Source organism: Monomorium pharaonis, chromosome 3, assembly GCF_013373865.1.
Source record: "Monomorium pharaonis isolate MP-MQ-018 chromosome 3, ASM1337386v2, whole genome shotgun sequence".
NCBI classification, from domain to species: domain Eukaryota; kingdom Metazoa; phylum Arthropoda; class Insecta; order Hymenoptera; family Formicidae; genus Monomorium; species Monomorium pharaonis.
The window spans coordinates 26,174,955-26,202,256 of NC_050469.1; the positions used below are offsets into that span (position 1 = coordinate 26,174,955).

The following is a 27,302-nucleotide window of genomic DNA, read 5'->3' on the forward strand; positions in this document are numbered from 1 at the left end:
TAATTCTATAATACAATAATACTCGATTGTGTGTATATATATCTATATATATAGCAAATCAGATGTAACAAAAAAGTCAAAAATAAGATAGAAAATATCCCTCATCCATCATATTCGACTCATCAAACTATCACTGTTTCCGATCTTTACATTTCTTGCAACAGGAAAAGTTTTATAAGAACTAGTGATGTTCGAGCCATATTTTTCAAATCAAGGTTGGTTAGCTTTTTCCGAGAAAAGAATTAAAAAAAGAATTAATAAATAACTAAATAACTATATAATTATAGAAAATAATAATAGATTTCATTATTAAATAAATAATAAATTTACTAAATTACATACTGTTTATATTATTTTAAAAAATGATATTATATACTTTCCGGCTCTCTCAATATTTCTACATTATTAATTATTAATCATCTAGCTTCGAAAACTGGAAACTTAAAATTTATTTTTAAAATTTCGATGTAGCAATCTGTAAAAATTCAAATAACAATGAATATTTTTGTTACATATAGATAAAGGTAGAAAATAAAATAATAAATTGCAATATGATTCATTGTGTGGCTGCAATATAGAAAGTTAATATTTTTTTATCTAAAGATATTCTGGTTTTTCCGGTATAATACTGGCACAGCGTAACACGTATGACGTAAATTGCACTAATGTACGTCATTCAAGTTAGTTTTCACTTGAAGTCAAAATTTTTGAGAACGTTTTTATGGATGATTTCTTGTCCATAGATACAAACATACTGATTGCCATAAAGTATATATCGTTAACTTTGCGATATCTTTGCTTTTTCATCCACGATCTTGTTTCGATAATATCCATATGTATTTACTAATTCAAGTTTGTATTTTTTATACGTAAATCCCGGTTCAACATAAAAGACCATTCACGCGATGTTGCCGAGAAAGGATAGCATAGAAAGAGTAGACCACGCCGGTATCGCGCGTCAATTTCCTGGATCGTAACAGTCCAGATCAGCGAATACCTCGGCGCGCTTGTAGAATTAAAGCTGGAAAAGAGAAAAAAGCAATTTCTTTCCCTCGACGAGCATAGGGGCGTTCGGTGCGGTTCGCTCTCTCTGTGTGTGTGTGTGTGTGTTCGCGCCAGAGGTCCGGTCCTGACCTCATAAAATCGAGCTTGCGGTAATTTGGCGATTTAACGGTCCGTGAAACGCGACCATAAGGCTCTCCGCGTGAAAATTAGCCTTGAAGGGACCGCGGTCACTTCGCAAGTAAATAATCGTAAAATGGGAGAGCCGTGAGAGACGTGAGAGAACCAGGTTGATGCGAGAGGATGCTGCAAGAACTCTGACGGGTTAATTCGCAAAGAGATTCCAATTACGTGGCTCTAATAGCGCAAATTCACGCGATGGTGCGCCGCACGATCCGATAATTATGTTATGCATGCGGAGAGATAGCAGGAGATAAATTTGATCGATGATGGAATACGACGGGATATGCGTTGATTTATGTGCAGTTAAATAGGGAAATCCGCTGAACGTACACTTTGGAAACAGTAGAACAGCATTCTACTACGTTCAAATATAATTATCAAAACAGAATCGTTATCATAATATAATACCGTACGTATTTTAATGTAACAATCAAAATTTAATACTATCAATCAACAATTATTAATAGCACAATAATATAAAATTATGTAGGAATGACGAAACTCGAGTTTATCAATGACACGTTTAAAATGTTAATCAACAATGTCAATAAAGATTGATTAATATCATAAATCTGTGTCTGAATTAAACAAATATCGCCGTTTCAAAGTTTATTTGTACAGGACATAACGGTACGTTGTAACTGAAATAGTGAAATCTGTCCTGATTCCTTAAGTTGCGCTCCCATTTGCGAGATTCTTGTCGCAATATCGTGCACTTACGCTTTTGATGTTATAGTTTCCCGGGCAAAGACGATCGTTGACCGAGAGAGTAACAGGTGGAGACTACGAGATTTCGAAATGACGGAATTGCGAGTCCATCGTGAATTGCATAACGGTAAATTATCATAATTTTGCAATATATCGAATAGCAGCGGAAGTAATAAAGTAATGTTACGGGTCGAAAAAGAAGCAGCTTCAAGTGGAAATTACATCAAATCAGTTAAATTATAGTTGCAGTAAAGATTATCTATAAACTACATAAATTTCACCTTGCAACATCGAGAATAAAATTACATTTAATTACAGCACGAATGCTCCTAAACACAAGCAAGATCGACTTTAATCATACCCTGTCGTTCTAAACAAATTAGGTTTTCTTCGATATATTTTTAAGTAAAGATAATAAAAAATCGTCCTCGTTATTTACACAGATAAGAGGATTATTCTGGAAATAAAAAGGCGACTAAATCATCTAATTAAACGCGTGAATAATCGATGCTAATCGGGTGAATGGAGAAAGAGAGAGGTGGTCGCATCGCGATGGTATCGCTGATAATTGCTCTAGTGAGTCAGTTGATCCCAAAATAAAGCGAAAAGAATCGATTTTCTCTAAACCAGGTTTATATGACATACGTGATAAGTAGAAGTTTATGAATATTACAAACTTTCTAAATTAGAATAAATTATATTATTACATTGTTATTAAAGCAAAATAATATCATTAATTCTCAAGATAAGTAATCACAAATAAATAATTTTTAACAATAATAAAATTGAGCACATTATCCATAATTCGCTATTATCCTCTTAAAAACGAAACAAGGGATTATTTAAAAATGTATGTGTCACAGCTCTCAAAGCATTTCCAAAGATATAAAAATTTTACAAAGTATTCTATTATTATGTTTGAGAGTCTGTGTAAAATTTGAGCACAATTCTCTTGTTGACTTAAAGTTTATTTTTTATCCTTGATTCTTAAATAAAATCGTATTTGCAATATTAATTAGTACGAATTAAGTCAAATTTTTTACACGTGCTATCAAAATTCTAATAAATATTCGTGCACAACAGTTTATTTGAATCCACTTACTCGTTCAAAAGTTATTTAAAATTGTTTAAAATTATTTAAGCAAATATAGTCTTTTCTGTTGCATAAATCAAATTTTTCATTTTTTCTACAGATGATTCGAGGGCTAAAATTTTGGGTATTTGCGATCAAAATTATTTTGTCGTTGCTTAGAAAAAGATATAAACAAGTTTGCGATTTTTAAATAATTTCAATAACATTTAGCTAATATCGTAGAGCCAAAACATCCTTGACAAAGCAATTTTATCGATTTGGCGATCAACAGCATTTCGTCGACCGAACCAGTTATAAAATGTCACAGTCAAAGAGATGTTTATCGGATGTCCACTTCGCCAAGTGGTAGGTGCGCCCAAACATCCTCGGACGTGCGACCGACGGCGAGGAACGTCTTGGTGGGAGGCAAAACTCTCTCTCTAGAGCTCAGCTGATCATTAAAGCTGCTGCTGGCACAGTCAAACTTTCACGCTCGGCAATACGCGAGCTTCGCGAGCGAGGAGTAGTATAGTCCGTCGTGGCTTTCAAGGTCCGCGCGCTCTTCCGAGTAGAATACAATCGATTCCGATTCCGCTCCGGTTCCGGAGCGAGACGGCGAAAATCGCGACGCGTGCCATGATACGACGGCCTAGCTATGTGAATCGAAAAAATCCGCCGACGGATTGAGAGAAGGAACGATCGGAACGGAGTGGCGTGAAGGAGAGACCGACCGAAAAGTCGGCCAGGTGCATCGAGTATCGCGACGGTGTGGCTCTTGTTACTCAACGCAAACTTGTTCGCCAATTCAAGTTCTCCTTGCCCCTCGTGGTTTGCATTGAAAACTCTCCTTGTGCCGTCGATGTTTGTGGCAAACATGTAATTATTAAAACCGATAATTTGATTAGTTGTGGATATTACTCGGACAACTTGACGGTGAAATTGCGTGGCAGCCGAGCAACGAGTTTTTTTTTTTTGCCGCAGACGCAAATGGATTCGACGACGATGAGTTATTGCATGTAGATATGTTTTCAGTTGCGTCAGGAGAAATTAAAATATAACTGCGTGCAAGCTTGCAGCTGAATAAAATCGATGATTAATGAAGAGATAACGAAGTAGCCGCACTTCGAGATCTGGAGGAGGGTACAATCCAGACGATTTGTTCATCCGCAAGATGTTACACATGGTAACGAGCCTAAGAAATCTCTCAATCTCGAAAATCTCTTTGTACGAAGACAAATGATACTTGACGCGGGTGGCGACATTGATCTGTCGACTGTCAGGATCGGGATTATCGTGACGGGCGATCGTGCATACGAGCCGTGCGTTATTAGTGAAAGTACGTGCCCGCGCCTGTACCGTTTGAGGATCAAGACTAACGGCGCCACAATATTCCCGCCAAGAAATCGCGTGAAGGGGTAATAAAGAAGGTCAGGAAGGAAAGGACGGATCGAGAGATCTTCACCTGGCCGGGGTGGGAGAAGGGGAAGGATAATTGTGCAAAATGAGCGGGCGGTCTCTCGGCGACGTTCGAATTTCGACACACGGCGACGACGCCGCGAGAAATCGGTAAAACGACGTTTAAGAAGAAGTCGAGCATCCTCGGAAGAAAAAGTTGTGTGCGTGCGTGCGTGTGTGTGTGTGTATGTGTGTGTGTATGGTGTGTGTGCGCGCGCGCGTGTGTGTGTGTGTGTGTGTGTTTGTCATTGTTCTCTTTGTCGGCTCACCTCCGAGCGAATATCAGATCGAAGGGGAAGCCCGAGCACTTTGAGCGAGTTTCTCGAGAGAAAGGAAGAAGGCAACGAAAGAGAAAGACCCGCGAAGTAAGAAGCTTCTCAAGAGTTATCAAGAGCAAAAAGATTTCAAGGGGAACCGTCGGGATCGCGGTAAGAACTTTGTAAGAAGCCCCGTGCTCTCTCGCGAGGGACGAGGCGGCGGCGCTTCGCAAGACTGCGCGAGAAGTATAAAGAGCCGTCTCCGGGAAAACAAATGGAAATTTCGCAGAGTAATACTTCGCGATGCTTCGCGCTTCGGACTGAAGATATTTTTAGTGGATTACACTCACAGGCAACAATCTAGAGGAGGGAAGGAAAGGAAACATCAAAGTCAAAACGTGAAACAAACTGAAATAAAACGGACGTGAAGATTCAATTTCTGTTTGCCCTCTGAGAGCGACGAGACACTTTGTTCGCTAACTCGGTAAAAAAAAAAAAAAAGAAAAAAAGAAAACAGGAGTTAAAAAGGCGAGTCTGATCCCATCACCTCGACAAAGTTGTGTCAATCTTTCCGCGCTGTTTTACGACAGTTGATGACCGCTATCGTCGGGTGGATATTAAAAAGACATTGGCAGAAGTTTAAAGATCGTGAAGCTCCATTCGTGAAGCTTTTCTATTAAAAACCTTATCTCCTTCATTAAGAACGCTATCAATACTTGATATCGAGGACTTTGTCTTTTATGCAAACTCGTTTACAGCAAATGAGTTCATTTACACAGCGAAATAAGTGAGGGAAATTGCAGTAAAGCCGCTTTGTGCTATATGATCGGCAATTTCTGTTTCGTTAACCGAGAAAGAAGAGATCAGAAAAGATTATTTACGGTTAATCTTTCACTCAAGATCAAAAGAATCCATCGCGCCAGAAGGCTATTGCGAACAATTCCAGCGTTAAATTAGATGAGCAAAATCAACGGACTGCGCACGAAAAGCAGAAGAGCCATTTTCGAAGCCATTTGCTGCTTACTGGAAACGAATTGAGGATTGAAAGAGACGCGCGATTCTTTTGTGGACTCGAAAAAAAAAAGAAGAAGAAGAAATCTCCCCTTTTCGGCGTCGTGCATTAGAATAACAATGAATCTTTTATTCGACTTGACCTTCGTTATTTAGCCGTTTTGGAAGCAACACGTGAGCTGTAATTCTCGAACTTTAGCAGTTCCGATTTACATCGAGGAAGAGAGACACGGAACGGAGGATGCGAGGGATCGCAGTCGTAAGGACGCAGCCAGCAAGCAGCGACCAAACGCAGCGACACGCTCGCAAAACGATCGCGGGGTGATCGACGACGGATCGCAACGGCAACGATTCATCGGTTCGCCGCCGCGAACTGGAGCGTAAGGGATCCGTATTGCCGCCGATATCGCCCCGTTTACCCGACCGGAAACGCTCTCCGTAGAGAATACGAATTCGCCGCGGATCCTTTAGACCGTTTTTCGCTTCGCCGATGCACGGAAGAAGTTCGTGACGAAAGCGGCGCGCGTTCGAACGTAACGGAGATCATTCGTAGTGGAGGAGAAAAGAGGAAAGAAAGGAAAAGACAAAAGAAGAAAACGATGCCAGGTCGCGAGACGATTGTTCTCTTTTACTGAGGTATCACTAGTGAAAATAGTATGTTTATTGAAAGTACATAAAAAGTTTGCTTCGGGGCTGAGAAAGGACTATTTGTATGTGAATTTTTTACGGAAAGTACGCGGACGATTTCTTTGAAACTTTGCACACATATATTTTATTTATAATTAAAATTTTTTGCACGTAAAAATAATAAAAATTATAGTAGCTATAAAAATAAGTATCCGAGCACGCGTTGTCTTAAAGATCCCATAAAACGTAAAATGTTCAGAGAACTCGATGTTCAGAGACGAAAAAGTAAATAACATTCGTTTGGGATTATTAAAAAAAACTATTTTTAGATTAATTTTAAGATATGTAAAAAATGCGTTTACAGAATTATCACAAAAAATTAAATAAGAATAATACGTAAGATGATCTAGGTCTAGGAGTGAGATCAAATAAAATAAAACTAAAAAAAACCTGACATTTTTGTAGTTGTCGAGCTGCTGAATTTGATTCTGACCTTTATACAAGATTTTAATTTATACAAAATAAAAATTGGCATATTATTAATATTAATATATATTAATAAAAGTGTAAAACTGAAATAAAATAACCAATATTAAGTAAAAATTGATCAATATGTGAACACAAATTGTTTAATGCAAAGGTCTTATTCGGAATCAGATTTATTAGCTCAAAAACGACCAAAAACATACCGTTTTTTTTCGTTAGAAATAAAAAATTGTTTTTCAATTTTATTGGTACGAACGATAATCAAACATCTGCAGATTAATAACTCTCATTAACGCTTTTGTTTCAGGGAGTGTCTAGATTTTATGAGAGTCATAAAATAATGCGTGCTGGTATGCATGAATTTTTATAAATACTATATTTCATTATTTTTGCAAAAACTTTTAATCAAGGTAAAATATGTATTATGATAAACAAAAATAAAAATAAGTTGTTGGTATAATTTTAAAAAATTCTTATAAAAATAGTCTTTTTTCTAAATCTCGGAATAATTATGCTCTTTTTTACATAGATATTCACTTGAACTTTAAAAAATATTACTGAATTATTCATGAGATGGAAATCCCCTGCAAAAAAGTGTTGACGATAACACTTTAGAAACATTTAAAAATTTTTAATAGAAGTGTAACATTATATCATTAAATATTATTTACACATCGTAGCTATAAAAATTTGATAAACAATTTAAAATAAATGCTTTTTTACAGCCTAATTGGACCTCTACTCAACATTTAAGTATACTTCTTATAAATTTTTAATAAACATACTATTTTCGCCAGGATCGTCGAGATAATTTCGATACTCCGCCGTAAAAGCAACACGCAAGAGGAAGAAGAATCACCGTGCAAGAATTATTCGCCATCGTTAAACAGATCGAACGATATTCTGAGGATGACGCGCGTCGTGTACCGATTCGGTCTCCACTACTTCCTCCTGGGGTTCAGCCTGCTGATCGAACCCCTGCTAGGCTACAACGTCCTGATGGCCACTATGGGTGGCACCAAGTCTCATACGGTGCCTTTTGTAGCCCTTGGCACAAGTCTGAGGTCGCGAGGGCACAACGTTACGCTGCTGAGTGCTTTCCCCGGTCCTGCAGCAAATAATGGTCTTCACGAGCTAGTGCCGTCGATCCTCGAGGTGATTTACGATCTACCACGGACGTTCGTCTTCCCGCTCTGACGGATGCCGAACTCGTAGAATTCTTACCGTATCTCTCGCGAGCGCGAGCGTTTTTCTCTCCTGTCCAATTTGGCTCTCGCCCTATATTTAATTTTATTACGCCGAATAATTTGCCGTGGTCGTTGTCTGCTTGTCTCTTCTGCATTTTTAAATTTATTATCTCCTCTTCTTTATTACTTTCCCATTTTAAAGCTCTGCTTTTGAACCCACGCTTCCGTCTATCTATTCTACGCTCGGCTTTAATCTTTCAATAAAGTTTATGTCTCCGTTCAAAAAGAAACCCGTGAAGCTATTTACCATTTCTCCCCCTCTTCTCGTTAAATCTTATCTTTCGACAGTTCAGCTCTAAGGGCTGACGGAACAGGTTTCGCCGTACAATGTCACGACACGGAAATTGAAAGCTTCCGGGCTAACGCTAATCCTAACGGATTTATTTTGCATTGTGTCGCGCGCACGTGTTCACCGCTCGTGTCTCACGGTAGGCTTACGTCGAGAATTTCACGGCTGAGTGGGACCTGGTGGGCGCCAGGTTCCGGAACGAGCTTCCGGTATCACCGTGGGACGCCATGAGATATGCCTGGGAGTCCTGCGAGGCGTTGCTGCAAGACGCGCCGTCGATAGCCAACATGAGAAAACCGCCCGGCGACTCGCACGCACGATGGGACGTCGCGGTGCTCGACGGCGCCTATCCCGAATGCATGCTGGGAATCCTCCACGGCGAAAACGTGCCGACGATCATGTTGAACACGGTAAATGCGCCTTCCTTTCGCCGCCTTTCGCCGCCTTTCGCGGTCGAGGTGAGAAGCGCCTTAACAAGATTCCTCCCCCGCAGTATTTTGACTCCCGTTACAGTTCGTTCCAGTTCTCTCGAACCGCGATAACAATCGTGACTTGGACTTTTACTTAATCGATAAATGATATTATGCTAGCTTGACCCGTTTAAACTCACGTCGCCGATTGAAAGTTACAAGAGTGACTCTTGCACGTCACATTCTTATCGAATTGTGTTTTTCAGTGCGTTTTAGTCATAATATATGCATGTTGTTCCGTGGTTGTCAAAGAGGGATAATTTTACAAAAAAAATATGTGACTAACAATCAAAAATGTAGAATAAAAGTTTTTTGCATGATGAGTCATTTCCAAGATAATCAAATTTATAAGTTTACATATTTTTATTTAAAGTACAAAAAAGTTTCGTAAACTATTCATTTTTTGATAATTGCATATTATTTACTTATTATTTTTAGATGCAAAATAATAAAATGAATCAGTTGATACATAATTGCTTAAAAAATATACAATAATCAATATGCAATTCCATATTTTTTCGTTTAAAGGCAATTATAAATAGTTTCTTTACATTAAATTTAAGTCATCTTGTTATTACGTGTATATAAACGTATCAAGGTACGATGATTAAAAAATGCATAGTTTACGAGATGTTTTTTTATATTTTATGTCAAAATATATAAGTTTTCAACATCGTTTATTTTAGAAGTGATGTATTATTAAAAATATTTTATTCTACGTTTTTGACTTATTTTTTCATTTTGAATTAGCTCTTTCTCGGTTGTATCACAAATTACGGATATCCTGTACATACAATTATCACGTATCATATAAATAAACATTTAACATTACAACAGACGCGATGATATATATTATATTTGCATTAATTACAGTGGTTTGCATAATACGACGTTTTTTCTAATATAAATGGAAATTTTCGCATTAGTTTACATTTTTAAGACCAGTAATTTAATATCTATAAATAGTTGTATTTTTTTGGAAGAAGTTTAATATAAATCTCTAGAATACATAAAATCTTAAATATGTTTCTAAGCGAATTTCTAATAATAAAGAACCAATTCTCAAAAGCAAGATGGCATAAAGCTTTTTTTCTTCATCTACGAAAATGTAATAACAAAGAACAGAATTGTATAGCCATATCGTGGTTATCCCACGATCGCGGAATGCAAGAAACATATACATACTTGTTTGCCGTATCCCGACGTTTCCGCATATAAATGAAAAGTAAACGGTGAACATCATGTTGTTCACTCGTGTGTAACTAATATGACAAAGTGCCAAGTAATCTCATCTTTAAACAGCCTACACGCGTACTCCCGGTACGCTAAGGAGATCTTACAATTAGAAACACGCTAAGCAAAACGTTGGCCAGTTTGTATATCAATTTTCTCTTCTTTCCTATTTTTCCTGCTACTATTCGTTCAGCGACGTCAATGACGCGTAATGATAAAACGAGCTTGTGTAACAGTGGAGCAGCTGAAAAAGAGCGGATCTCCGGAGCAAGGATTTCTTCCTTTTCTAAAAATCGATATCCCTGCCTCATTAAAGCCATTTGCTTTCGCTGTGCAACAAGCCTATAACAAGTAATGAGAGAACGACGTGATGTGTTATCTCGCAGGTGGCACTGTACAGCGGGTCCATTATGCGACAGGGCAATCCATCACCGTGGTCGGTGACGCCGTATTTCGGTAGAGCGATCACGCAGGACATGACTTTCCTTCAGAGGATCCTGAACGCGGCGGCGCTGCTCACTCTGAGGATTATGCATTGGTTCACGCTCTCGATTTATCTTCAGCCGACTCTGCGGAGATACCTCGGTGAGCACTAAATCAATTAATTTCGACGGTCTATCCGCGCGCCCCGCTGACTCGTCAGACCACATCGACACTGACGATTGTATGCTAATTGTATTAGTATTTATAATTAGACGCTCAACGTAGCCCACACGTGACCGTATTTTTTGGTTTTTGACAGGTAATCACATACCGGACGATCTGCACAGCCTGACGGCGGAGGTCCCCCTGACTTTGCAGAACAGTCATTACAGCGTGGGCGATTCCGTGCCCCACTTGTCGAATGTCGTAAACGTGGCGTGTCTCCATTGCAGGCCGGCGATGCAATTAAGCTCCGACTTAGAATCCTTCCTACGACGCGGTAATCTCACAATTACTCTCTCGCGACGGATTTACCGGCGTTTTCCTAACAGTCGCTAATTGCGTCGAAGGATTTCGTATCTTACAGCAAAACTGTTACATGACATTTGACATTTTGATACTATTGTCTACGTATCGTGTTTCTTTATCATTTGATTAGGAATATATCTAATAATGTAATTAAAAAATTTCGTGAATTGTGTTCTTCTCGAGAAATGTTTGCTGCGAAAGAAATGAGATAAAACTTTTCGTTGTATTTACGGTTAAAAGCAACTACTCAAAATTTTAATTCAACAAGAACTATATTAGAAAAAGTAACACAAATGTCGTGTCCAAGATTAACATATAAAATATTATACTTTGATACAATTTATATGTGGAAACAAACTTCGGAGACATATTTCTCCGAATATACCTTAACCTGGTAAAAATGTTTCCTGTCTATTGTGCATTGTTCGAGGCGTAGCGATGCTTCTTCTACTGTCGCGCAAGAACCATATCGAACGGATTAACGCGACTTCGCAACGCGTTAATCCGTAAATAAACGCTCAACGGTCTCCCTCTCTCTCTTTCTCTCTCTCTCTCTGTCTCGGATTAAAACGTACATGCTGAACGAACTCTTGCAGGTTTCGTGTTTGTCTCGATGGGATCGTCGGTACGGGCTTCCGGGATGCCAGAGGCGCTACGGCAGATCTTTGTCGCGGTGTTCTCCACGCTGCCGTACAACGTCGTGTGGAAGTGGGACGGTGGCAAGATCAAGGATCTACCGGCGAACGTGAGGACGGCCGCTTGGTGGCCGCAGCAGGAGCTGCTCGGCCATCCCAAGCTGCGTGCCTTCGTTTCCCACGGCGGCCTGTTGTCTCTGCACGAGGCGGCTTATCACGGCGCGCCGACCCTGATCCTGCCGGTCTTCTGCGATCACGATGGCAACGCGGCGCAAGCCGGTAAATCCTTTCTCCCGTATTTTCAGACACGCGTACCCGGCGCGGGGCGGCCTTTGCCCCCCGGCCGAGCTCGACAATCGAGGGTAATTCACGGAGAAAGAGAGAGGAACCGATGTAGAGAATCGCGATCGATCATCCGGTCATGAAGGAACGGAGTGAACGTGCGGCGGAGAAAACGATTTAAACGGCCTCTCGAAAGTCGAGATTGCAATCTCAGGTGGAACGATGTGCACGCGAACCCAAGCGAACCGCCTTACGACAGTCGTCGGTCGTTTGACGCAACGGTCGTTACTGATCATTTTCATGTGCTTTTGTCCGACTTGTTGCAGATAAACTCGGTTACGCTCTGGTGATGGATCTGGCCGGCGTGTCTATCAGCGCGCTTCGCGAGGGTATAATTAAAGTCGCCGCGCTTCACAATAACTCGTACAGAGAGGCGGCCAAGAAGAGGAGCGGGTTACTACGTGACCTTCCGATCAGTCCAAGAGAATTGGCCACGTGGTGGGTAGAGCACGTTGCCAAGCATGGCGGAGCCGATCATTTGAAGAGCTCAATCAGGTAATTCCTAAACCAATTGATTATTACGAGATATCCATAATAAATTGGCATGCAAATATACGGCAACTAACTTGGACAATTCTTGAAAGACTCGGGTAATTAAAAAAAAAGGTCTTCGCAGGATTTGTTGGCAGCTTTTCCCATTTAAGTTTCAAAGCACTTAGGTAATTAAGAGTATATCTACTATCGGCCGTCCCTTTTAACTGTAGATTCAACAAAAACTCCGTTTTCCTGTCGCAGCAAACATTTATCGGGAAAACAAAATTCGGGTCGCAAACTTTTAAACTACTATTATTAGATATATCGCCGGACAAACAATAATAATAAAGAAATAAAGCAAGATAAATGTGATATTTCAGGTACATGAGCGTGTTCCATTACTACAGCATCGACGTCGCGGTGTTTTATATACTGAGCTTAATCCTGATAATTTACGGGCTCAAAAAATTGTGCTGGCGAGTGGTAATCAATCAGAATGCCTTCAAGAAGAAAGTAGATTAATCGACAAGTTCGTGCGTGGAGTCCTCTACCAAATTTATTTTATTTATTGTAACGCATATATATAGTAATCTCTTAATAATACATAAGTATATTTAATTGGACAATTGGGACAAAATGGGGATTAAGTTGAAGGACGATTTCTTCGGCTTATTACAGATCTCTAATATATCTCTATTTAATTATAAGTAATTTGTAATTATACTTTAATTATAGCTGTTACGCTATCGATGTAATTACGATTTATGATAAATTCGTTTAACTTGTACATTACCTCTGTAACGTATCTATATATGACAAATTATTATTAAAAAATTCAAATATATGAAATAAAAGAAACTTTTACGAACATAACGCGCTTTCACTGACAGAGAGGAAGAGAGAAATTCATTAACCGCTGATATAATAGGAATCTACTTTCCGGAAGATGTTACAACGAGCGAATATCATGATACACTACTTTTTCTATGCCCATGTATTTTTCATCATATAAATATAAATAACAAATTAAGTCTCACGGGCCTTTTATTTCAATTAAAATCTCGATTGCGCGTGGCAATTGAGATTTATCGCGCGTTATGAAAAAAAATTTGTTTACTAATACCTTATTATTTTATAATAAAACCAATCGACAATTATATAAACGATAAACCCCATCAGTTGTCAAACAAACAATAATTAGTACGAGCTTTGAGTAAAATATAATTATGTAATATACAAAACAGGAGGATAGCTACATGTTTGAATTTACACCCCCGTACTATTTCCGACGTAATTACTTCGTGTTTCAAATGCGGCGCGAAAAGTAACGAGGAGGATAAAGAGCTCGTGACAAAATTTAACGCGTGATAAACAATATGTGGAAGCTTTCGGACGGAAAAAGGGGCACGTGGTAAGATGTCAAAGATCAACGAACGCGTTTGTAGACGAGGGAAGGATATAGATATACAGCTTCAAAGGATTAGTGTTACAATGTTAGCGCGCAAACATAGGGATTCGCGCGAGCTTCACGCGCGAGCGTGCGCTGTCGCACGTGTTCAACGTGCGAGAAGCCGCAGGTTTACACGCCCCGGGTGTGCGAAGAGGCTCCGCGAGCGCAAAAGCTGAGCGATCAACGACCTAGGGAGCGAGTCTACGAGCGCACACGTCGCATCGGCGAGGGGGTTGAGGGGGGGGGGGGGGAAACCGCCGTTCGTCGCTGTTGTTTAAGGAAAGCCGGTCGCGAGGAAGCGGGAAGGAAAAAAAAGGGGGAGCCAGATGGAGTAGTCGATCGGAAAGGAGGCAGGCCAGATGTTGCTCGCCGCCGACGAGCGCTCGAACTAATACGACGCCAATTTCCTTACGCCCGCTTGAATTATGTTTTTTATCTAAAAAATACATCGGGGGAGATACCCGGGCGCGCTATCGCGCGCGCACCGGTGCCCGACGCGCCATGTGCAGGTATGCCGATTGGCCTTTATCGATTTTACGCGATGGCGCGGTGGAAAATATAATCCGCTATCTCCGCTAACATCGCGCGATAAGCGCGAATAGAAACGGGGGGGGGGGAGGGAGAGGGAGAGAGAGAGAAAGAGAGAGATCAGCCGGCGGCTCCCGATAAGCAGAAATAACGCTAATCAGAAAGTAATTATATACGCGTTTCAGCCGGGAATCGCCGGGGCAATTTAATTTTACCCGTCGTAGCTGGAATTCATAATTTTCGAGCAATTCAATTTCAACATATCAATTTGTTCCTCCTGACGTGTATTTTCGGGGATATGCAATGGGGAGGGTTTATATGGAAATTTCACTGTGTCAGCGGCGAACCACCTCTCGCTCCCTGTAACCTCGCAGTTAAATTGACGCGACATTAATTCGCTTGTCGTTTTCGTTCTCGTGCGCCTGAATCTCTCTCTCGTTTCGGAAACGGAGGATCTATTGTCGTACCCGAGGGAAAAAGGAGGGATATTTCTTCAAACCCGAACGTTGAACCTGCGTCAAATAAAACTCTTTGAGAACAACGTTTTACCTCTCCGGATAAAGAGAGGAGCGCGTCGATACTCTACGGGCAACTATAATTCGCCATGCTTGTCCAAGTGCAATAAGATTTTCTTTTTTTTAGAAAAAAAATCATGAACGCAACGAAACGAAATGCTAACGTGAAATTGCAAAGATCTCAAGAGGAGGGAGGGGGGAAGAGGAAAGAAGAAAGGGAGGACGAGCACGTTATTTCGGCGACGACGGACGAGAGAGAGAGAAAGAGATAAGCGGAAGACGGGGTCGGTCCGTCCGTACGTCGTCGACAATCGAATCGACGATTGTTAAAAGAAAAACGCCGGGAGGTGATTCACGGCGGCGACCGCGCGGCGACGCTCGCGTCGACGCTCCTCCCCGGCCGTCCGACGGGAGGCCGTCCCCTCACAGTGTGCCGTTGCGTCCGCGCCAGCCACGCTTCACGGCGAACGGACGAGTCGAGTGCCTACACAACACAATCGCCGCGGTGCCTCGAGTCAGTAGCAGCTGACTCGCTGGTCGGGGTGTACGTCGTCGCGCCGCCTACTCGGTAGAAGCGAGCCGCGCACGCGCGCGCCCGCACACGTCCGCCCGCGTTCTCGAGGGAAGCCGAAAGAGAGAAAGAGAGAGAGAAGAGAGAGAGAGAGAGCGAGAGTTTACTCGCGTACAAACGGAGCGGAGCCGTCCGTGCCCGAGATAGTGTGCGCGTCGTCGTCGTCGTGGTGCGTGCCAGCAGCGGGTGCCTGTCCACGGGTTCCTCTCTCTCGGTGTCTCAGTGCGTATTACACGCGCGCGCGCACGTGTGTGTGTGTGTGTGTCTATCTGTGTCATGTGAAGGTGTGTGGGTGTGTGTATACATCCCTGTGCCGCGCGCGGATATCCCGCCGCCGTGTCGCGTGCGTTGTACGTTCCCGTTCGCGCGTGTGTACACGCTCTTCTTCTCGGAAGAAGCAGCAGAAGCAGCAGCAGCAGCAGCAGCAGTAGTGGAGAGACACGACGGCAACGAGAAGTGAGATATGCCTCCGTTCTTCGCAGCGGCCTCCGTCAACGCCATCACCACTGCAAGCTACCACTACTGCGTGAACGGCGCGCACGTGAATCTTGCGCACGCCGCGACGGACGCGCGACGAGGTGAGAAAAGCAAAAAAAATAAAAAGAAAAAAGCGTTATTAAGGTTAACAACATGCCAGTTGCCCACGCGTGTGCTTCCTCCGCTCGCCGAGAAACAAACGCGCGATTAGACCGCGGCGGAGTCGAGCGAGGACGAACGTCGTGCGCATATGTTTATACACGTTATAACGTGTCGCGAGTGTTTATATGTACACGCGTCCGCAGTGGCGCGCTGACGAGTGAGGAGGAGGGGGAGGGGTTGGTGGGACGAGGACAGGAAGCGGCGGGGAGACGGCGCGCCGCGCCCGAGAGACTCGTGTGAACGCACGTGGGCACGTCGAAGGAAGAGAGCGACGAACGGACGGACGGAGAGAGAGAAAGAGAGAGAGAGAGAGAGAGAGAGAGCATGTGCATCTTCGCCCTGAAACTCGAGAGGCGAGAAACCGGCACACTTTACACCGTGCTGCACGTAACGTGTGCAGCAGAGTACACGAGCAGAGTACGCGGTCGATCGATCGGCCCCGCGCGACGCGCCGTCCGCATTCGAGGCGGAACGATGGAGAGAAAGGAAGGAGCAGCAGCAGCAGCAGCAGCAGCGGCAACGGTAGCGGCGGCGGCAGCAGCGGCGGCGACGGCGTCGTCGACCCTTTACGCGGGGATTTGTGCGTCGCGTCTCGTTTCCTTCGCCCCGATACCGTTGTCGTTCGTCACTCGCCGTCGTCGTCGCCGCCGCCGCCGCCGACCAACCGACCGCGGTCATTCGCCGTTCCGCATCGTCCGGCTATTGTTGTGCGTGTCGCGTGCGCGCGGCCATCGCCCGCCACGCCGTTCGTCCGTCCATCCGTCCGTCTGTCCGTCCGCCTGTCCGTCGGGCGGGACGCGCGGCATCCGCTGCGCGTTTCTACCCTCTGGCTGGCTTCGGCCGCGTGACGTAATCCATTCAAGCGCTTACTACGCAATACAAGACACGACCGTCGCTCTCTCTCTCTCTCTCTCTCTCTCTCTCTCTCTCTCTCTCTCTCTCTCTCTCTCTCTCTCTCTCTCTCTCTCTCTCTCTCTCTCTCTCTCTCTCCCCCCCCCATCTCTTTCCCCGTCCCGCTTTCCCGCTTCTAGCCTCTAACACGCTCGCCCGCTCGCTCGCTCGCGCTTCGTCGCGTCCGCTCGATGCCTACGACCGCCGCTCCGGCTCCCCCCTCCCCGATGCCTCCGCGACGCGACGCGGCGCGGCGCGGCGCGCCCTCCTTCCGCTCTGTTTTGATCGCTCGCCGCCGGCGCAGAGTACTCGCGCGATTGGGCGAGAGAAGGCCGATCGACGGATGAAGCGTACGCGCGCGCGCGCGTGCGTGCGAAGGAGTAAAGAAGCGAGTGTCCGTTTTCACGTGGAACGCGCGCGTCGCCGGCTCGTTCGCTTCTACTTGTGTGCGCCTGCCGCCGCCGCCGTCGTACGAACGAACGAACGACGACGGACGCGTCTCTAATTCGTTAGTGTTCTGCGCGCCCGACAGTGGTGAGGTTCGCGTGTCACGTCACGAGTGAAAATTTTCCCTCTCCACCCTCATCCCATCACGTTCGACGCCTACGAATCTAAAGGTTGGTGTTTATATACCTTTAACTCGTCCGACTGACTGATTGACCGAATGAATGAACACTTGGACTTTGTTTACACTTCGGGTTTCACCCGCCGTGCTCGCAACCGGTCGTGTCGATGCGTCGTAAATTGAGAATCGTGTCAATGTCGACGACAACGACGACGACGACGCGAGCAAGCGAGAGCTGGGAATCGAACGCGCGCGTTTACTTCGTCGCCGAGAGCAGCGTCTCTCTCTCTCTCTCTCTCTCTCTCTCTCTCTCTCTCTCTCTCTCCTCTCTCTCCTCTCTCTCTCTCTCTCTCTCCTCTCTCTCTCTCTCTCTCTTCTCTCTCTCTCTCTCTCTCTCTCTCTCTCTCTCTCTCTCTCTCTCTCCTCTCTCTCTCTCTCTCTCTCTCTCTCTCTCTCGCTCGCGCACGAGAGAGATCCGCCCTCTTCGACCTCCCTTTCCCTTCCGTCCCCTCTCCCTCTCTCTTTGTCTCTCCGTCTCCACGGAGCACGCTTTCTTACCCTGTAACGGTCGCATTCCTAGACCGTCGCCGCCGCCGTCGCGAGGATGGTGTTGTACGAGCGTTGTTCGAGCGGCAGAACGGATCGACCGCAGGTATACGCGCGTCCCTGCGTCTGTCTGTCTGTCTGTCTGCGTGTGTGCGTGTGTACATGTGTTTATGGACGCTCTTACGAAATGTGCGACGCAGCCGGTTTTCGTCGGTTCCTTCGAGACGCGGAAAACGTGCTGCACGCCTCTCGCGCCCTCGACTCTGTGTTTACAAACACCGCGGTGGCGGAGGAAGTTGCCGCGCGCGCGCGCGTTAGTTAACGACGGTTAATCGCGAGCGGAAGAATTTCCGAAACGAACGAGGTAGAAAGGGAGACGCGACGCGCCGCGCCGCGACGCGTCGCGTCGCGTCGATTCGATTTATTGCCCGCGTATATTATGTATGTGTCGTCGTTGCCAGCAGCGAGGAGTAACGATCAGCGGCTGGCGTTCCGCACGCGAGTGACGAGCGTCGTTAATTTTTCTCTCTCTCCCCTCCCCCCCCTTCTCTCTCTCTCTCTCTCTCTCTGTCGAGTTGGAGAGGTAAGATCGCGTGATGATTCGGCGAGCGACGACGATTTCGTGTCGGGATGACGTGTGCACGGTTTCTGGTTTCTGGCTGCTGCGTAGCTCCTGTTTTTCCACCGGGCGAGCGTAGGCGTGACGCTTATTTTTCCCTGAAAGCGCGTCTAATGAGAGGGTGGCGTGGGGCCAGTCGCCGCTTTCGTCGACTCGCGGCTCATTACCGCGTGTTATATATATACATATATATATATATATATACTTATATATATACATATACACGCACGTGTGAAATGTCGCGTAGTCCGCGGCAATCGAGCGATCGACGTGTCACGTGCGGCACGCGACGCGCTTTTAATATAATAAATTCTACCTGCGCGCGCGAGGTAGCGGCGAGTCGTCTTCTGCGCGTTTCGCGAGGTGGAATCAATCGACGGGGAGGGCATGGCCGTATGTGTGTGTACGTGTTTGTGCGTGTGACGATGGTATTGCGCGGCATCGCGTAAGATCGCCGTACCTCTACCCCACGCACGCTCCCGCGCACTTGATTCTTAACGACGTATTTCGAAGCGCGATGACGAGTGCGCGATTTAGTGACGGGGGGGCGCGTAAACCCGGAAGCTCGTCGTCTCTTCTTTCCCATCCCACTTGCCTCCCCCGCTCTCCCCCGGGAGGGGGGGGGGAACAAACGGGGGTTTAATCGACGGGAAACGTCGACGGAGCGCCGGAGTATCAGCTACTGCGCGCTATACTCGCGGATTTGCATGTCGCGAAATAATATCCGCCACGTTGGCTTTAACGGCGCTCGAATCCTCGGCGACGAATCTAGAAACGTAAATCCACAATCTGTCTCTATTCTTTCCTCCTTCCTGTGAGAGAGAGAGAGAGAGAGAGTAGATTAACCGATAGAAAATTTTTACGATCAGTTCGGCTAGTTTTAGTCCCGGGATATCCATATAATACGGAGTGGTATAACTCGCGTTGGGTTTAACGACGCATTTCGGTGATTAATCCACGTCCGCAGTGCGGCAAAACGCAAACTGCGAAGTCACATTCTTCTTTCTTTCTTTCTTTCATTCTGTTTTCGACTCACAGAAAATTTTGACAGACAAGTTCAGCTGCTTCGTGCTTATTACACTTGTACGTGGAATAACATCCGTCGCGTTGACGACGCATCTCACTGACGGATTCGAAAACCCGCACGGCAAGAAAGCGCAAATGTCGAAAACTTATTTTTCTTTTTTCAAAAGAATAAATTAACCGACGGAAGATTTTGACGGACAAGCTTAGCTGCTCCGTGCTCAGGCTTGTACGTGAAATAACATCCGTTGTCGCTTTGACTTTAATGACGCATTTTTTTGCGTCACGAATTCGCGCGACAAAGAAAACACAAATTTTTAACATTTGTTTTCCTTGTTTTAAAAAGGCAAGTTAACTGGCGGAAGATATTGCCGGAAAAATTTAACTACTTTGTGCTCAGACTTGTATGTGAAATAATTTCACTGCTTTAACTTTAATGACGCATCTTTTGCGACGAATCTGCGCGACGAAAAAATACAAATTAAAAAATTCGTTTTCCTTGTTTTAAAAACGTAAATTAATCGACGGAAGATTTTGATGGACAAATTCAACTAGTTTGTGCTCAGATTTGTATGTGAAATAATTTCGTCGCTTTGAATTTAATGATATATTTTTGCAACGAATCCGCGCGACGGAAAAAACACAAATTTAAAAATTCGTTTTCCTTGCTTTAAAAAAGTAAATTAACCGGCGAGAAGATTTCGGCAGAAAAACTCAACTACTTTGTGCTCAGACTTGTATACAGAATAACATCCGTTATTACATCGGGTTGACTTTGACGACGCAACTCTGCGACGAGTCCGCGTCCTCCGCACAGCGAGAAAAACGCAAAAATTCAGAGATTCTTTTTTTAAAATAGTAAATTAACCAACGGAAGATTTTACAAACAAGTCGGCTACTTTGTTCTCAGACCTGTATACGATGTAATATAGCTCGCGTTAACTTTGACGACGCGTTTCAGCGACGAATCCGTTTCTGTACGACGGAGGGGAACTGCACAAGTCTGAAAACTCGTTTGCTTCCCTTTTTCTCCATCTCTTTTCAAAAGGGTAGATTAACTAGCAGAAAAATTTGTCGGGCAAACTCAGCTGCTTTACAGTCAGACTTGTGTTGTGTAAAATAATATTGACAATAATGATGCATTGCGGCACAACTTTTTTCCTTTCTTGTTTCTTTTTTAATATTAAAAGGACAGGCTAACAGAAAATGATAACAACAAGTTCAACTTGTGCTGTGTATTCGTACTTGTATGTAAAATTTTTAACACGGTCACTTTGCGATGGCCCGTCGTCGATCTTTATTATTCGGAAAGTTATTTCGGTATACGACCGATACGATCGATCAACAGACGACATCTTATCTTGAAACTTGGATAGGTGAGCGTAAACATTCGACCGTTCTGATAGATATAGAAGAAAAGAAAGCGGCCAAGGGGACAACAGGTTAATAAATTATGCTCAATTAAATTATGCTCGATTGTTAATGTTGTTGTGTCGTGTTCTAAGCTAATCATATTTGAAAATAATCAAATCCCGTGGGATTTCATCCCACGTTCCTCTAGCATTTTAAAAAATACAATACCATAATATCTTTTTAAAATTAATTTCCGAAATGTTTAAAGTACATCGAAAAAAAAACATCGTTTTATAATATATTATTTAGGTCGAGGTGTGAGAATGTTAAACGTTGACACGACGAAAGACCCAATACCCGAATAAATCTATTATATCACGCGATCACGAATCCTCAGTATCTCGCGTTCCAGCTTTTACTCGAATATTTAACGTTAACCCACAATGCACAGTTCCCAACGTTAGTTAACAGATTCTGAATTCCGTGCGCCTAAGAGAGAGAGAGAGAGAGAGAGAGAGAGAGAGAGAGAGAGATTGCGTCCTTTGTGTACATATCATCAGAAAATTACATTCAGCTATGACGGTCACGTTTTTCACTGCTGGGTGTAACGTTGCTCATTTTTCTTCTCCCTTTTTTTTCATATTTTCCATCCCCCGCGCATACATAAAATTTCCACTTTTTCTCCGGGTTCACCTGGTTTGCGGCAATGTAAAGTGGGAGCTTGAAAGGCCCAAAGTGGCATGTTTTCACGTGTTTCTAGCGGCAACTACTGTTTACAATAGCGTTGATTGGAATGTACCGTTCGGATTCGGAGCTGCCTGCTGAAAGTTCAGGATCCATTGTCACCGAGCACATGTTCCCTCGCGCGCAGCGTTAAATTCGCGCGGTTGTTTGCCGCCGTTCGTCTGGTCTGCCCGCGTTTTCCTCGCCTATTTTCACCCGCGTTCCGTTTTAATAATTGCAAAACTGTACGTTAATTGACTAACCGACTAACAAATCGGCGCACGTGCAGTCGAGTTTTCACGCATAATTTTACATACCTGTGCATATTTTGCGCCAAACGTACATAACGTCAGCGCGCGCGCGCGCGCGCGCTCTCGGAACAATCGGTCATTTGCACCGTTATGAATGGATTAAAGATCGAAAGGGATCATTTATCATAATTATCTCAGCCTGTCGTTTAAGCTGTTACAATCTCTCCGATCGCACAAGGCACGGCTTGTCCGAGTCTCGCTTTCCCCGGCGATACTTTCTCTCCTTTCGAGAAACACAACAAAAATATCCCCTCCGCGGCCTCTATAATCGCGCCATTTAATTGATCGCGAGGCTATAAATAACTTACGTTCACCTGTTCTTGAAGCGCAAAGTGTGATATCAAATGCGCCGGGTTACCGCCAGCGCAGTCGTGAGAAACGACCCGGCGAGGAGAAATATCGTAAAGTGTGCCGGCGCGCATTTTCAGCGCGATCTCTTTTTTTTTTCCGGGATCGCGCGCGCGCGCTCTTGCGCAACCGTCAAAACAAACGACTCACGTAAGTCGGAATGATAAGTGAACGCGGGGTGTATATATTCTTCGCGCCACGCAGCGCGATCTGATAGCAGCCGTAGAGTAAATTAAAGGCCCCCGGGAAACCACTATCTCGTGAGCCAGGGCATGCGCGATAAAAAGAAAGGGAAAAAGGGGGGAAAAAAGTGTATATACCGCATAATACGGTATACGGAGGAGTAATTTACAACTCCGCGTGAGGTACGAAACGGACAATGCGCGTTTTGCATTGAATGAAGCGGTCCGATTCCGATTTCCCCCCCCCGTCCCTTCCGCTCTCCTTCCTCCACGCCGTGTTGTTTCCTCGCTCTTCCCCCTTTCTCCCCCACCTCCCGCCCATCTCGTTATGCAATTTGGAATTATGCGGTATGCGGTGTGTACACGTAAACGCGGACCGCATTCACGTTTCGTGCGGATCTGTGCGGAATACATTTTCGTACTTGAAGTCACGGGACACAGGATGTATATATAGCCGGCAGAGCTATCGGCAAACACACGTAGGCACTCGACAAACGCAAGGCAGGTCAAATGCGCGTTAATTACGTATCGGGCGAATCGATCGAGCGTATGTTCCTACGCTTAATAACAAGTTTCGAGGCTTAAACGTCGGTGTGTAAATACCGTCGGAGGTGTATGCGGGTCTCACGAACGCGCGCGTCCTTGAGAGAGCGAGGATTAAATGCGATTGAATTTTATCGGGCTCTAAGCTACACGTCGAAGGGTTGGGCCGCTGCGACGCGAGTTTTTTTTTTTTTTTTAATAAAAAAACGGGAGGGAGGAGAAATAAATTGACGCCAAGATCCCCGAGATCGAGTTTCAATATCGAAAACCTTATCGATTATAAAATTTTATTGACCCTTGATGCCTATAAAGGATATTAAATTGGATCTAATTCGTGGGATAATTTTCAAAGTGAAAGCAAACTTTTTGGTCCAGTCGGTCTTTCGATTGCAATTTCTTAATCCAAAGAAGAAAATCCAAATGTAACATCGGCGTTGCATTAGTACAGGATTGAAAGAAAAAAAATAAAACAAGTTGATTTCTCGTGACTTTCGGTGAACCCCGTAACCTTTTGATAGCGCTGGGATGCTTTCTCTCCGATGCTCTTCGCACTTCTTGCATCTCTGTTAGCCGTGCCTGTTCTTACAATACAGACAGATACGAGTAACAGGCAATTACAACGGGCCGAAAAGAGGCCGTTTTTCAACCTCGCGAGTTCGCGATAACGCGCCTGTCGTGTTTAATTCAAAAATTGCCGAGCACCGTGCGAACGCGGCGGGTCCCCCTTGTCGTTCGGAAGTTATCTCGGTCGTGAAAAATGTGCTTCCGCGCACGATAAAGTCATTTGCGTGCGAAATGTATGCGCGGACGATGATACTCGGCGTATATATACGACTTCTTGAAATCTTGTAACCCCGCATTTTCCATGTCATTGGAGTATTTCCGTTCTCCTTCGATTAGCCGGCTCTCCCGGTCCCGTACCGCGGCGGTTGTGTGTACGTTAGCTTCTCTCTCTCTCTCTCTCTCTCTCTCTCGCAAGGAGGTTTTTTTTACGTTACACGAGGAAAAAGGGAAACGTTTTTATGGGCAATTTATACAGATAGCTCTTGAGGGATATCGAGTATTCTTTGTTCGAGAGGGAGAAATGTATTCTTCGAGGAAGCGCGGAACAGCATGTGGAATGCATCAAACGCGCCCCGTGACGCATCTCCCTCGCGGTACGTCGTGCATTATTTCCGTTTCGCGGAGGAGGATCGCGGAATACCGCGATGCGCCGACGGTAAAGTCCAGCGAGGTTGCTCGCTCGAGTCCATTGTCGATCGAGAGCGAGGAAGAGAGAGGGAACAGAGGATATCGCGAGCGCGCGCGCGCGCGCGTTATACTTTATATCGTTCAAAGGTTAGCATTTCCATTTGCGTCGCCGCCCTTCGCTCGTGACGTCCGACAGTCGACACCCGTCAGTCCGTCTTCCGCCATTTACACGGGGCTCCCTCGTTCGGCTCCTCGTCGTAAGTGTACACAAAAGGACAACCGAGCATGGCGTGCGCGCGGGGAGGGACGGGCAAGAAGAAGGAGAAGGAAGAGAAGGTGGAGGAGGGGGAGAAGGAGAAGGAGCCCGAAGACAGCGAAGTGGCGGCGGATGATGCTTTGCCCCCGACGACCGTTGACGCGCGCACCGAAACACGGAAATATTTTTATGGTGCCAAGCGACGCGTCGGAACTTTTGTTCCCGCTGCGTCTCTCTCGCCCTTTCGTTCTCTCTCTCTTTCTCCCGTCGTCCGACGCTTGCCCCGGTCCTGCCTGTCCCGTCGATTTCCCCCTACCACGAGCGCCCGCGCTTTCGACCCTCGCGCCGTATCCCTCCCCCGTATCCGTTGCTCCCGGCCGGAGAGTCGCGCCCCCACTCTACTCCCTCTTTTCCTCCCTCCCTCCTTCCCTTTCGTTCCTCCGTATATCTCTGCTGCGCGAACGGGTAGAGAGACATGAATCGGCGCGGCCGTGTTTTCAAGCGAGTACACGAGGCTCGACAGCGGCTGGCTTGGTCTCGTATCTACGATCTGGACGAGAGCCGCCGCCGTCGTCGTCGTCTCCGTCTCTTCTCCCTGCTGCTGCTGCTGCTGCTGCTGTTGCTGGTGGTAGGTAGATAGGAACGTTGCGCCGCGCTTTACACGTGACGAAAACGACGACGGCCGACTGATCGACGCGAAGGCGCGTGCTCGTTTCGTAGCAGCGGATGGATTCTCTTTCCTTCTACACCGCACCGCGCCGGTGTGTTTTTAGTTATCGCCGTTTATCTTCGCCGACTAAGGACGCCGGCCAAGCGGCGGCCTTCCTGTTGACGTGTGCGTAAGAGAGCGAGCGAGAGCAGAGAGAAGTCGGGGAGCGCGCACCGAGACGATTCGCCACGTGCGATGCGGCCGTGAGAAGGTGTGTTGCCCCGTGTTGTTTTCATGTTTACCGCGGAGAACCCGCGAGTCTACGATAGCGGTTATTGTATACCCGCGCACGCACACACACACACACACACACACGCACGCATATCTCGCTATTTTGCGGCTCTCGATTAAACCAGCGGCGTCGGATTTTACACGCTCGGGGAAATTCGCACAGCAGCTCCCGCTATTACTCGCTACGAGAGATTCGAGATGAATAGACAGGCGCGAAACGGACGGATTCATCGAGTCCGCGTTGTTTACCTTTCGTGCCGATTCGTCAGCGGTGCGATTTTTTTCCTCCCCTCTGCCCCCCCCCCCTTTTTCCCGACGAAATCGAGGAGCGCGAGTCACCATGAATCAATCAATTCGCGTGTTGGTTCGCGTATATAGAGCTACGTCGTGCAAACAATGAAGTCGCCACCGGGAGGATACGTATTGACGGACAACGAGTTTCTGTGCGAATCTAACTACAGTCTATCGTGAATGCCGAAACGTGAATCATTTAATCGCGCGCCCGCGCGTAATCCAGAGCCCTGGCTTTACTGGGATGGCGAAGCGACGGGTGATCTCTCATTTCCGGCGACACTACTCGTCCAGATTTCGTATATTACATTTTGTATATTTTTACGTATTTTTTTTTTTATTTTTTTATATGACGTAAATGTCGCAAACGATCAAACGTGTCCCGATATCTGGAAACTTGTTATTAATCTCAAATGTTTTATTTTTATATTAAAATTTAATTTCAATCTTTAAATACTTGAAATATTTACAATGTAGGTTATTTTTATTATTATCTATATTATAACATATTAAGATAAACTTGTTACGCAAGGCTAGAGTTTATATTTTCTCTTTATTTTAAATATTATTTTCTAAATATTTTATAACGGTAAACACTTTATTATTGGAAAATACTTTTTAAACGAATTCAATTTTTTAAATCTATTTTAATGGAGATGGCCACATTATCACCCGGTTCCCTTCGATCTATTATGTTGCACATCGTCATAATTTTATAAACAGCGTCCAGTATTGAATATTTTATAATTTTGAAACTAAAATCGATCGAACAGCATATTGGGGAATGAAAATGTTAAATTTTCAATTTTAAATATTAATCATTAACCAAGTTATCGTACAAAAGGGGGGACCGTAATACCACCTTCTATGTTAATAGTGACGCTTCGTGTTTCACATTTCAATTAATTATTCATTTATACAATATCATTTTACGTCACAAATCCGTGCAAAAATTCCACAATTTTGGCCGTCCATCATTACATATTCCGGAATATTTGTCCCGTATTTAAGCACGAGGTATCCAAAACGACACAACTGTATAGTAACTGTAGCTCTTAGATAAAAATGCGGCACTATGCGAAACCGCGATTTTTATGCACGCGAGTAAACTTCCTCGCGTGACGTATGGTAATTTAAGAAAAGCGTATTTAAACAGGTTATAAACTCTCGTTTATCTTCGCTGAATTTTTTTCCGCGTCTTAGCCGCGGATGCAAGAAAAGTCCCAGCTCTATTTGCTTCGACTATGGTCGTTGATAGATTTCTTCCATGAGTTAGTAACACTCTCGTGGTACTAATGTCCCCCCTCCCCCTCCCCTTCCCACGCAAAATCACGAGGTTACCCGCACCGTAAACCATTTAACCATAAATTCGCTA

The 27,302-nt window shown here is 44.7% G+C and overlaps 2 protein-coding genes across 6 annotated transcripts in view; both read left to right on the forward strand.

The window, feature by feature from the left end:
* Nucleotides 1–520: 520 nt before the first annotated feature.
* Nucleotides 521–13,310, forward strand: LOC105839486 (UDP-glucosyltransferase 2). Its single transcript, XM_012685825.3, has 8 exons — nt 521–6,324; nt 7,599–7,956; nt 8,481–8,747; nt 10,427–10,625; nt 10,783–10,962; nt 11,588–11,905; nt 12,235–12,463; nt 12,823–13,310. The coding sequence occupies exons 2-8, from the start codon at nt 7,711–7,713 to the stop codon at nt 12,962–12,964; spliced, it is 1,581 nt and encodes a 526-aa protein (XP_012541279.1). The 5' UTR covers nt 521–6,324; nt 7,599–7,710; the 3' UTR covers nt 12,965–13,310.
* Nucleotides 13,311–15,348: 2,038 nt separating this feature from the next.
* LOC105839953 (insulin receptor) overlaps nt 15,349–27,302 on the forward strand; it is a 71,202-nt gene continuing 59,248 nt past the window's right edge. Inside the window, exon 1 of one of the 5 annotated variants that reach the window (XM_012686621.3) lies at nt 15,349–16,084. The gene's annotated coding sequence lies outside the window, so the exon portion shown is untranslated. Of the gene's footprint in view, nt 16,085–17,160; nt 17,654–18,079; nt 18,254–18,295; nt 25,325–25,344; nt 25,617–27,302 lie in introns of those variants that run through there. The other 4 variants (XM_036284743.1, XM_036284745.1, XM_036284744.1 and 1 more) reach the window with 4 other exon arrangements.

Excerpts from the sequence above, each read along its gene's own strand:
- LOC105839486 (XM_012685825.3), top strand. The coding sequence starts at position 7,711 with ATGACGCGCGTCGTGTACCGATTCGGTCTCCACTACTTCCTCCTGGGG. Across the intron at positions 7,957-8,480 it reads TAGTGCCGTCGATCCTCGAG|GCTTACGTCGAGAATTTCAC; the intron begins GTGATTTACGAT and ends GTCTCACGGTAG. Across the intron at positions 10,626-10,782 it reads GACTCTGCGGAGATACCTCG|GTAATCACATACCGGACGAT; the intron begins GTGAGCACTAAA and ends GGTTTTTGACAG.